This window comes from Podarcis gaigeae (assembly GCF_964106915.1).
Source record: "Podarcis gaigeae genome assembly, chromosome: 14".
Classification (NCBI taxonomy): domain Eukaryota; kingdom Metazoa; phylum Chordata; class Lepidosauria; order Squamata; family Lacertidae; genus Podarcis; species Podarcis gaigeae.
This window is the reverse complement of record NC_139690.1, coordinates 27812007-27823935: the sequence shown is the minus strand read 5'-3', so window position 1 is coordinate 27823935 and position 11929 is coordinate 27812007. Positions and strand designations below refer to the sequence as shown.

Below are 11929 nucleotides of genomic sequence, written 5' to 3'. Positions count from 1 at the left end.
CCTGCCAGCTATTCTAAGTCCCAAGTTCAAACACCACACTGGTGCTCTTGCTGCCATTCTTCCAAAAGATGAGAGGCTGGGATTGAATTAAATAATAGGTAGGGTGGTGACTATCTGTCTTGACAGTGTCATGTGTGAAAAGGCTCTCAGGATAGCAGTGAACAACAGCGAGTAAGAGGCAGTCATGGTGTAGGGCTACAAAAAAGCCTAATGTAACGGAACCATTGTTTTCAAGTAGAAAAAAGCAACAGTCAACTTTACTCTGCATTGGAAGCCTTGAAAGTGGAGACAGCAGCTGGGACAGGTCAGTAGACTTGCAGTAATGCAAAAGTGAAGGACACTGGGGTCACCAGCTCAAATCCCTGCAGGCAGAAGTGTTTCATATTTTCTATAAGTGCACTGTGTTTTATATTTTATGGGCTGTCTCATGGAATATGGAGCAAACTTGTTTTCTGCTGCGCTAGAGTGGAGGACCCAAACAAATGAATTCAAATGACAAGAAAGGAGATCGTGACTAAACATTAGGGGGAGCTTTCTGACCCCTAAGAACTGTTGGGACAGTGGATCGGACTTCCTCAGAAAGTGGTGGCCTCACCTTGATGGGATGTTTTTAAGTAGCGCTTGTCAGGAATTCTTTAGCTGTGATTCTTGCATTGCGCGGGGTTGGACTAGATGACTCTCGGGGTCCCTTCCAACTCCAAGCAGTCCTATGATATCCCCATGGTGGCGCAGACTGGGGGGCTGCTGGAAGTTGGAAGGCAGCAAGTTGGGAGAATCCGCATGGAATAAGCTCCACGGGCTCCTCCCTCAAGGGTCAGCCATCCGCAGACATTGCACTTGGAGCGCAGGGCCTCCCCACCAGCAACTTTTGCCGCCGGCTCTGCTTAAGCTGTTCTGCCTCCCGCAAGCGGGCCATGCCAAGAATTCCAGGCACCCCTTTCGCTTTTGCGCCGTGATTGTGTCAGAGCGTAAACCATTAGGTCTGGGGCTGTTTTTCTCACCCGTAGAATAAATGAATGTCAAGGCGGCGGCCGGGAGTCTGCAGAGTCCCTGCTTCTCCCTCCTCTGCTTTTTCGTGTAACAGGCAGCAACTCCTATCCGGCCTAAACAGAGCCGGAAGCTTGGTCCTCGCGGTCAAGTCACCATTTTAGTAAATCTACGTCGCCGTCATGGTCTGCGAGGGGGCGGAGCGGGTCGGCGGGAAGTCCCGCCCATTGCTCCACTCCGCCTCCTCCATCCCGGCATTCTCCGCGCGGCTGACGCCTACTTCTCCTCCCTCCCGCTTGCCTGACTGGCCTGAGCGAGCAAGCGGGCAAGATGGCGGCCGAGGCGGATTCCTGGGGTAAGTCCGGCCCGGCCTAGTCCGGCCCAGCGGCGCGTCTCGCTCTCTCCCTCCCCCTTCACCTCGGCCCAGCGCCGTCCGCTGACGCCGCTTTCCCTCCTTCTCCCGCCACAGACGTGGACTCCTTCGAGGCGCCGGACCCCGTGGCCAGGCGGCTCCTACCCACGCCGGCCGGGGTGGTGGCGGTGGATCGATGGGCCGGCGAAGACGAGGACGACGACGTCAAGGTGGGCAGCGGAGGGGCCCCCACTCAGGCCAGTCAAGAGGCTTCTCCCCTCCCGGCCCCTTGTAGGCCCGGTCGCTATGGAGACGCCCCTGCCTCCCCCCGCGACAGGGGTGGGGACTTTGAAGCGGATTGGGGGGGGGTCTTCTCCTCCGAGCGGGAGCAGGGCGGGGGGAGCGTGTTGGATCTGCCTCCGCGGCCCTCCATATGTCGAGCTGGGTCTCCTCCCTCTCGGGCTGGGTCTCCCTCCGGCTCGGGAAAGGGGCTGATGACTCAGCAGGAAAGGATCCTGTATGTAATGGGGGTGGGGGCTGCTCAGGCCGCCGCCTGCTGGGCCGCTTCCGCTTCTGCCATGTGGCGGCCCAACAGGTGCCGGGCTGCTGTGCTGCTCGGCCAGCGTGGCCCCTCGGCGCCCCCTTCCGCCTCCGTTCCAGGGAGCCCCGGACGTGGAAGCCGTTTTCCTAGTCGATCTGGAAGTTGGTCCCGCCGCCGGAGAAGCCGCGTGGGACTTGGTTGTGTCGGGCTCTGCTTTGGGACTTGCTTATCTAGGGCAGGATTTGGCCCTGGGGCATGTGCCACCGCCAGGGCCAAATGCTTTATGCTGCCTGTATGTATGGGGAGGGGAGAACGGGCCCAGGGAGATCTCAGCAAGGCCTATATGGCACCGGCCCACTGGGTAGGGGTCACCTTTGTAGCACACCCCGCTTTTTTTCTATAGACTTGAGATCTCGTGTTGTCAAGTCCGAGCTTCTCTTGCTTGCAGCTGGCTGGGTCCGTTTCTTGGCTTAGGCTCTGAGGCCTCCCTTGCTCACAGGCAGGTGGGATTACCCAGCTGTAGCTGCCCGCTGACCAGTCAGTATCTAATTACTACATGTTTTGGAAAGTGTGTGAGATCATGAAGGGGAAGGGCATAGAGGTGGGGGCAGCTACCATCTCCTACACCAGGTAACATTACACTGGTGCCCAGGCAGGTGAAATAGGTAGTTTGAATCAAGCTTGTTCGGACTTCAGGTTAACCTAAGAACATGAAATAGGTTTAGTATCTTTCAGGCAAGGTTCTTGTTGAGTTTTGCAAATTTCCCCTTAAAAGCAGTCAAGGCAAATCATGAAATAAAACTTGTCAGGCAACTGTACCTTTCTGTGATGTAGCAGGGGGCTTAACAACAGAAAGCTGGGGAACGGTGCAGTGTTTGAGAGGGAGATATTTCCTATTGATCAAGCCATTCTTACTGGATTTGTCTCCAACAAAAATCATGGATGTAGTAAAATTCTTAATGATGGAAGAGTTTTTTAATATATTTTTGGATTCTCTTAAAACAACCTAGAACAGTAACATTGTCCATGTCTGTCATCTTGGGGCACAAACTTTGGTGCTCTGATGGAAGGTTAATGTAAGTTAATAACTCTGTTGATGGTTCATGTTTGAGTCTCTTCTGGTCTCTGTTAGCTTTCTCTGATGCAGCTACCTTGCCAGATTCTTTCAGAATGAGCATATAGTTTATATATAGTTTATTTCTATAGTGATCATATTCTTAGAGCTGGGATAACTGTCATGAATTTGTTTTGTTTTTCTGAGGCTCCAGCCATGGTTGTATCAGGGGAGCAAATGGACTTGGGGCAGGGCCATATGTTCAGTCTTGCCCTTATCAGTCATGGGCATGGAGGTGTGTCAAGCCAGACAGAGGGTGTGGCTGCTTGTAGGGTTGCTGCTGAGAAGCCAGACTCTGGAAGTGGGATGTCAGAGGACCTGTCCCTAGAATATGGCTAGGCACACTAGTTTACTTGTGGGAGATGAGTGACTGCCTGATGTGTGTCATAATCCCTGCGGGTAAAAATAGCCACATTCAGTTTCCTTGGCTTATACTTCAAATATCTGTTGACACTTGTATATTTTGTCAGAAACGCTATTTGCAAAAGATGAATTGGTCTCTATCCACACACAGAGAGTGAGTTTTTCAAGGATGCAGAGATGAGTAACTTGTAAATCATTGCTGTCGATTATTGAAAGTTTCCCCATGAATGGAAATAGGAGGCTCCCTTGCTACTGTTTCAAAAACAGGTTTGTAAATAGCCACTTCTTTGGCTGCCTGCAGCAAGTAAGAACTTCCAGGCAGGGAAGGCAGTTCTTGTTTTATTGTTTGTCAGTTGCAGACTGAAAGACTAGCGTGCAAGGGAAGATGATCCAGCTGTGCTATGAGGGACACTGCTGAGCCAATGCGCCATGTGTTGGAGCTGCAGCTCCAGGCAGAACTCTTGTATTCCGGCACTTGCTGGGTGAGCAAAGCACTCTGGACTGGGAAGTCCAGTTCCTCCCCTCTTGTTTTTCACTTATGTTGGTAATTAAAGTGTGCTACTTGGAGTTAGCAATTAAGCCTGATGCTTTGTTGCAATTCTTCAAGGCCGGAAGGACCCGAGTCTGCGGCTGAGCTGGCTCCAGTAAGATGCAGAGATGCCATCTTGCAGCAGCTATATTAGCTCAGGGATGCTGTCTTAAGATGTCTTTGGTGGAAATAGCTAAGCAGCTAGTGGCTGGCTTTAGTGCTCTGGTTGAGGGCTCCTCCCTGGAACAGTATCCAAACAGGGTGAAATTCTATAGCTTTTTACACTGTGGGAATGTTTCTCATTTTCCAATGAAAACTTTATTTTGTCCTTGGAAAAATATTCTGTTGAGTGGGTCATAAAGAAAGCCAGCCTGCTGGCTGAGCTTGGCCTTAGTTGAGAGTCCATCTCTCAGTTCCTGTAACTCTTAAGGGTGGGAGCAGTGAGACTCTTAAAGAGCAGAGTCATAATTCTGCCAGCTTCCCTTGCATAAGGCCTCAGTGATCTGAAGTGGTGGAAATATACCTGGCTGCTTCAGTGGTAAGCCTGGTCCCAAGTTCTCCACTCCGGTTCCAAAGACTGCATTGAATTATTTGAAAAAGGATCTAGTGTTGGGGTCAGGGGCTGCTGCATTGGGCATGATTGCTGACAACCAGTCCTACCTATTCTTTCCCCCATCTAGGATAATTGGGATGATGAGGAAGAGGAAGAAGAAAAGGAGGCAGATGTAAAGACAGGTGAGAAATATGGCAGGGGGTGGGATTCTTCTCCTTTTGTGGGGCAGGAGGATGCTGGTTGTGGCTTGGGCAGCCTCATGCATGTTTCCTGCAGATGGGATTGGATACCTATGGATGATGTGTGGGTAGCACGTCTTGTTCTGAATCCTTAGCACTGAAAAATAAGATGGAAGGAAATAATGTTGTGCCCTGTTTGCAGAACCCAAAGTTTCAGAAAAGAAGAAAATAGCAGAAAAAATAAAAGAGAGGGAAAAACTGCAGAAGAAAAAGCAAGAGGAGATTAAAAAAAGGGTAAGGCATTTCTGAGATAGGAGAAGGTGGAGATCCTACTTCATGTACCAGATAAATTTCAGTGCCTTGATTCAGTTTTACCTGCCCTTTTGGTTTGTTAAGGAGTGAGTCCCAATAGCCTTTGCCTATGAGGATGTCAAAGAGCTGGGGGTGGGGAATACTTATCTGAGTTACCAAAGGCCAGCTCTATCCACACAGTGAGATCTTTGTCTGGATGTTCCGAGTTTGTCCCGTGAGGTCACACTGAACTGTTCCAGTTGTTGCTGCTTTGAGTGAGTTGCTACATTCGTAGCAGCCCCAAATCAGTTCCCTCTGCTTGTATGTAGATCACCTGGTGAGGTTAGCTTTGAGAGGCACCCTCCAACTCCCCAGGTAAACATGACTTCTCTTAGGGGAAGGGCCGTGATTTTGTTGCTGGGATTTGTAGTGTTATATCTTACTTAAAGACCAATCACAACAACAGAAAGTACCAGCAAACTTGATTATAATTGCAAAGGAAAGTGTTTTTTAAGACAACAATCAAGCTGGCAGAAGAAACCAAAAACTGCAAAAAGTTTTCATAGCCAGTTGTCACACTGGGTAAATAGAGATGACCACCCTGAGCATTACAGAGGTCTTGTGGGTCTTTAAAGGCCCCATCTTGATGCTGAGGCCTCTTCCCAGGCTCCAATAAGGAGGGAAGGGGTGTTTGTATTTTAACCAAACTATATTGACTTTAGAGCAGACATAGGCAAACTTGGCCCTCCAGATGTTTTGGGACAACTCCCATCATCCCTGACCACTAGTCCTGTTAGCTAGGGATGTTGGGAGTTGTAGTCCCAAAACATCTGGAGGGCCGAGTTTGCCTATGCCTGCTTTAGAGGTATTTTATCCTGTTTTTCATCATTGTTGTGCCTAGTGATGGACACAAATGAGTGATTGAAAAGCTAACTTGTGCAAAAAAAAGGGGGGTCCATTTTACCCTGTAGAAGCAGTGTTATTACAGTCTCACATGACTATCCATTTCTAGTAATAGCTAGAGATTAAAAAAACATTTTGTTTCATACTGGACTCTGCAATTTTTGCTATGTTGTTGCTTAGTTATATAAATAAACATATGCAATTATTTTTGAAGTTTCACTTTTTTAAATATAGTTGAACAAAGCAAGAGTTAAACCTGTTTGTGGTACCCCTGCATGCTCAACTAAGTGGTCAGATTTTTTCCCCAGAAGGGATGTTCATGTAAGGACATTAAAGATGCAAAATATTCCCATTGTTTGCTCGCTATATGAATCCCAAGCTTTCTAAAACCCACATTGGCTTCCATATTTAGTTTATTAAGCAGCATTGACAAAAGAGCTGCTGCATGTAACTGATCTTGATTTTATTACTTCTTTCAAGTTAGAGGAATCGGAAGAATCTAAAGAACTTACGCCAGAAGAACAGTTAGCAGACAAACTACGGCTGCAGAAATTGCAAGAAGAGGCAGACCTTGAGTTAGCAAAAGAAACCTTTGGTAAGTGTTAAGAGACTGCTGCGGGGACATGTATGGAATACACAAGAATGTTCTGTTGTCACAGTTGCCACCAGGGAGCCTGATACTTGAAATGGGGTCGGTAGGTTTGCCCCTCACTTCTGGGCACCACAGAAAGGTAATTGATTTTTGCCACCCTGTCTCCAATACCACTCTGATCAATTGGCTGTTCTTTCTACAGGTGTAAATAGCACGTGTGGAATAGATGCCATGAATCCATCTTCCAAAGATGACTTCACGGAGTTCGGCAAATTGTTAAAAGAGAAAATAACACAGTATGAGAAATCCCTATATTATGCTGGTTTTTTGGAAGCATTAGTTCGAGATGTATGTATTTCACGTAAGTATGTTTATCACAAATTTGCATTGCTCTTCTAAACATGTGGAAGAGATAAAATGGGGATCAATTGGGAGAGGCTGGGTGGTCAGGTGGGGTTAAACTGGTGTTCTTTGTATAGTATGTCCTGTGCTCCATCTGAAGACTGTTACAAACTGCAGCACTTTGGGCATTTTTGTGACATATTTTGCACTTGGCTCCCCTTCTACTCCGTTTTGCTGTTTTACGTAACAGTCAGCATCCTTGTGGCATTTTAGTTAGTCCTAATCCGCATTGCCAGAGGGTTTTTGGGATCATAATCTCTATTTACTGGACCAACATGACCACCTAAAATATTTTCTGTGATTGGGTTGTGCCACTATGATCAGCCTTGTCCTTTGTATCTCTGTCACAGCAGCTGGGCGGCCTCCCCAAGGGGGAGACTTGAGGGGTTTTCCTTTCAGAGATCATGTGAGAGCTTGTGAGCAATTGCTTATTTCATCTGTCTCCTGTTTTCCACTTACAAGCAGTATAAGGAGGAGCCGCCTTGACCTGGGAATATTGACCCAGGGCTGTCTACCCTGCTTGGCAGAGGGGTCTTTTTCAGCTCTGCATTTGAGATGCTTGTAACCTGGAGATGGCAGCGGCTGAACCTGTGGCCACAAGCATCTGAACACCCACAATGCTTTGCTAGTAAGCTTCAGCCCTTCTTTCCCTTGGCTTCTTTCCATTCCGTCTGAAGCATTTTTTTCTGAAAGGGGCTTCCTGTGGAGATCTAAAATGCCACACTTGTTTTGTAAATAGGAATCCCGTTATTCAGTAACAGAAACAAACTGGGTCCAGTGCTTGGAAAGCCATATAAATGACCCTCCTTACTGTGCTTTTATTTCCAATTTAGTGGAAGTTGATGACTTGAAAAAGATCACAAATTCCTTGACAGTGCTATGCAGCGAGAAGCAGAAACAAGAGAAGGTACGTCTTGAGCATATTTTCTCTGAGAATGTTTGTGTTGAGTGCCCTCTAGGTCAGGGGTCAGCAAGATTTATCTTACCTGGGCTGGATTTCACAAGTGTGCAGAAGCGATTTCTGGCACTGCGGAAGTGAGTTCCCGCGCTGATCCAGTTTAGCACAGCGGGCAGGCAACTGAGTTCGGGGGCAGATCGTGGGCTGGTCAAACAACCTCTGCGGGCTGCTTCCTGCCCATGGGCCTTAGGTTGCTGACCCCTGCTCTAGGTGATGCTGAGCGTCTGTAGAATGCTTCTTTCTAGTGACTGTGGTAGCATTCAGTTCTTACACCTTTCTAAGTTGCTAATCCAACTTTCCCCAATTGGGTGCCCTTCAGGTGTGGTCGGACGTCCAAGTCCCCCTTAGTCCCAATGGCTCAGGATTATGGGAGCTGTAGTTCCATACATCTGGACCATGCCAGATCAGGGGAGGGTTGTATGATCTAAATGGAAGCATTGATGCTAGAACTCTTTGCCATCTCCCTCTTACGATGTGCATCTTTGCAATACCTTTGCTGAAGCATCCCGAGATTGCCATGTTTAATGTGTTCAGTTTCTCAATTCTCGTTGCCTAGTTAAATCCATAAATTTTTCTGGTGAAACACAGTACTGTACACACATAGTCAGTAGATGGTACGGAATACTGTGATTGACTACCGCTTTTTCCATGAGAGAAAATTCAGGCAATGGCCATTCTTTAATTTGTAAACTGCTTTGCGGGTGGTGGGTTTGTTTTTAAGAATCTAGTGGCATATAAACTGCATGAAATAAATCATAGTCTGTGTTTATAGAAAGTGCTGTTCTCTTTTCACTAACTGAGGGTAGGAATGCTGAGGCTGGGCTTTATTGTTCCCTTCCTAAACTGCTTCTGTCTTTCCCGCAGCAAAACAAAGCCAAAAAGAAGAAAAAGGGGGTGGTGCCAGGAGGTGGTTTAAAAGCGACTATGAAAGACGACCTGGCAGACTATGGTGGTTATGACGGTGGCTATGTACAAGACTTTGAAGACTTCATGTGACATTTCTTCTCCCTCCTGTTGTCTTTCTGTTGCCCATAATCCCTTAAATGTGTAGCACAACTTCTTTCCTTTAAATTCTGCCAAATGCTACATTCAAAAAAAGGGCAGTATATTTGTGCTGTTGGGTTAGCCTGTCGCCACTCAGCTGCTGAAGCATTGGGATGCCCATCTCGATGCCAAGGGAGTAAAATTATGAGGCTCAATTGCTTAATCATAGGAAATAATGGAACTTTGTTCATGTTTGACTTCATAGCAGCAGAAGCAGCACTGAATTGGAAACTAATTAATTTCAACAAGGCCAAAATTGTATTCTTACCAGCACAGTTTAGTCATAACAGCCTTAACTGTACCTCTTCCACTGACTACCCAGACAACAAAAGCAGTTTGCAGCAAGGGGGCATGGTGTGTATTTAGTATTAAAAATGGCTTTTATCTATTAAACTAGAACTTGAGGTGTTTCATTAGGTTGGCAAATGGCCTGAGGGAGAAGATTCTGCACTTGGACATTGGAGCTTTTGAAAGCAGCAAATAACCCTTTCTTTGGGTCAGAACAGAGGCTGGTTCTGTTGCATTGGGCGGGGGAACTTGTGGCTTAAGTCTAAGCAGTTTAGTTTATACACATTTTTTTCCTGACTCTTTGGGAGAATTCTTTGTCACCAGGTTGTGGTGGCTTTAATTGAGCTCTCACAAGACTTTGCTGTTTTTCGTTTTTTTTTTTTCATTTACAGGAATCCTGCTTAGCAAACTGCAACAGTTACGACAGTTGGGTAAATTGTTATGTTAACAATTATGACATCTGCAATGTTTTATAAAAGCAACTAATTTAATAAAATCACTATTGTGAGGACTGAGAGCTTTGGTTTGGTTGTGCTTCCACCTTGGGCAAGAACTGTTGCTGGATTGGGGCAAGCCCACTGCAGGGTGTTTAATCACAGGACACTAACAGATGTCTTAGTTTTTGTGAACTGCAGTAACTCCATCCCTGCCAAAAAAAAAGTCCAAAGGGGCTGAGAAGCAGGGAGGAGTGAAGTAGGACTGCTTGGGCAGAGCCAGAGGCCAACTAGTAGTGTTTATCCTACCCATATCCCTCTTCCTTTCCATTGCTATTTGAGGGATGGATCTATGGGGAGATGCTAGGCAGGCTTGGTGTAAGCAAGGTGAGGGTGAGGGACTAGACTGGTGGGCAGGCATGGTTTGGGGGCAATGGATTATGTCCAGAGATTCCCCACCCCTGCTCTCTAGGGTCAAAAGGCTGTTATTTAATCAGATGCTTATCGGAAGATTTAATTCGCCAAAAGGCAATAAAAACCATCAACCTGTAAGAGGTTGCCATGTTTTCTTTCTTTCTATCACTTCTGATTTTCCCCCACTAACAGCTACAAGCTTGCAAATGGATATGTATTTAAGGAGCAAGCAAGAATTGTAGTCAAGCAGAGATTTCTATCCCAGAAGAGTTTCTTTGGCTCACTGTATACCCCAACTACAGGGAGCCTTGTAATGTTCTGTAGCCTTCACACAAGTATACACCGCCATAGCTCAAGCTGTATTGGTGACTTTAGAAACACAGCAAAATATGAGTAACAGAAACATTGGAAGACCATTTCTATAAACACTCCTCATTTAACTACCTTCCTACGGACAAAAGCACACAGTGCCACTGTTGTTGACGCTCATTCTGAAAGACAGTAAAAGCTGGGCACTGGTGTTGGCTAAGGAACAGCTTTGCAGAAATGAGCAAGAACAGCTCATGCACTGGAGTCGTAAGGGTTAGAGGAGCTCAGCACTCTCAGATAGTGCCTCCAAGTTTCTATGACACTCCACCTACCTTGTACCCGAAATACTTTGAGAAGATTAAATTATACATGACCAGGGAAAAGCAGGTATGGCAAAGTTTATACCATATGTTCAATATTAAATCTGCACAAAAAAATATTTTTAGACAGCAAATGGTTCTCCAGATATTCATATCATCCAGCAATATGCAGGGGGGAGAGGTTACCGAAGAGAAAGCCTGCCCTCATCATTTTGTAACCCAGAAACTCAGCTGCAGCTTCAAGAGCCAGCTTAGTTTTTAAGTAACCTCTATATTCAACACAAGGATTCCCAGAGAGAAAAGCTCTCTCCTAATAAAAAGTTCTAACTTCAACTGTCAAATTAACTCGAAACCAACCCTGTGGTTAATATTCCTCACCATTTCATACCATTGATTAATGCTGTTGTCCGCTTTGTTGCACGTTTCAGATACTGAAACAAATGTATCCGCTTCTGGACAACCCCCTGCCTATACTGACCGGAGTTTCCTACAACACCAGTGATGGCTGTGGCTCTTCTTGCTCCCAAGCACCATCTAGTTGGCCAGCAGGTCCTTCAGACAACAACCTGTCTGAGCATCTTTTAGAAGCGTGTTCACTACGTCGCTGAACTGGTTGTCATAAGCCAGCTTGTAATACACATAGATGTCATCGCAGTAAGTCAGCAGCCGCTTCAGGTTTTTCAGAGCAGGCTCATTGCCTGTGTGCTGCTTGAACCTGGAACAGAAGGTCACAGAGGGGTTAGACATAAGCCTCGTCCCTCCCACTCTGCCCTCTGACAGGATCCCACTTCTACCTGCCACCTAAGTGCAGCAGGGGAGAAAGGTGTTGCCCTTGGGACAAAAAGGTGCCCAGTGGAGGGAGAACTCTTTCAGTACATACAGTATGACTGCAATTTACCAGGGTGGGGGGTTGGTTCCAAGGGTCCTATATATAAACCTTGGAACCGCTCCTGTGTGAACCTTCTGGAGTGAGCCCTGCTTCTCAAGCACAGCAGAGAGCTTAAAAGCTCTCCACTTTGCTTGTATTTCAACTTGCAGGATTGCAACCAGTAACCTTCAACCAAGAATTAAGAGTGAGGATCTCGACTCTATAGAAAGCCTGATTTGGGGATTGTCTCCCACTGGGAGTAGTGGGCTGCAAATGGTTCCCTTGGACTCACTTCCGGGCTATTTCCTCAAAGGTGCTGGTCTTGAGCAGGCCACGCTGCTTGTACTCCTCCAGGTAGCTGAAGTCTCCCTTCAAGATCACATGCTGATACAGGACCTCAGCCCAGTCTGGGATGAAGTCGTAGGCCTCAGCCACAATGGCAGCCTGGGGAGAGACGGAAGAGAAATGCCAGCTGACATCATCCTCCC

At 46.8% G+C, this 11929-nt stretch overlaps 2 protein-coding genes across 4 annotated transcripts in view; one reads left to right on the top strand and one right to left on the bottom strand.

Moving 5' to 3' along the window:
- The first annotated feature begins 1212 nt into the window (after nt 1-1212).
- EIF3J (eukaryotic translation initiation factor 3 subunit J) lies at nt 1213-9613 on the top strand. The gene is made up of 8 exons (XM_083713291.1): nt 1213-1342; nt 1457-1569; nt 4567-4621; nt 4821-4912; nt 6293-6407; nt 6607-6765; nt 7640-7713; nt 8629-9613. The coding sequence occupies exons 1-8, from the start codon at nt 1318-1320 to the stop codon at nt 8758-8760; spliced, it is 765 nt and encodes a 254-aa protein (XP_083569417.1). The 5' UTR covers nt 1213-1317; the 3' UTR covers nt 8761-9613.
- A 1023-nt stretch (nt 9614-10636) lies between these two features.
- SPG11 (SPG11 vesicle trafficking associated, spatacsin) overlaps nt 10637-11929 on the bottom strand; it is a 32470-nt gene continuing 31177 nt past the window's right edge. For all 3 annotated transcript variants that reach the window (XM_083713033.1, XM_083713034.1, XM_083713035.1), the window contains 2 exons: nt 11734-11885; nt 10637-11288 (listed from right to left, as the gene is read on the bottom strand). In XM_083713033.1, coding sequence (XP_083569159.1) covers nt 11108-11288; nt 11734-11885 — 333 coding nt within the window. In that variant the 3' untranslated portion in view covers nt 10637-11107. The remainder of the gene's footprint in view (nt 11289-11733; nt 11886-11929) is intronic.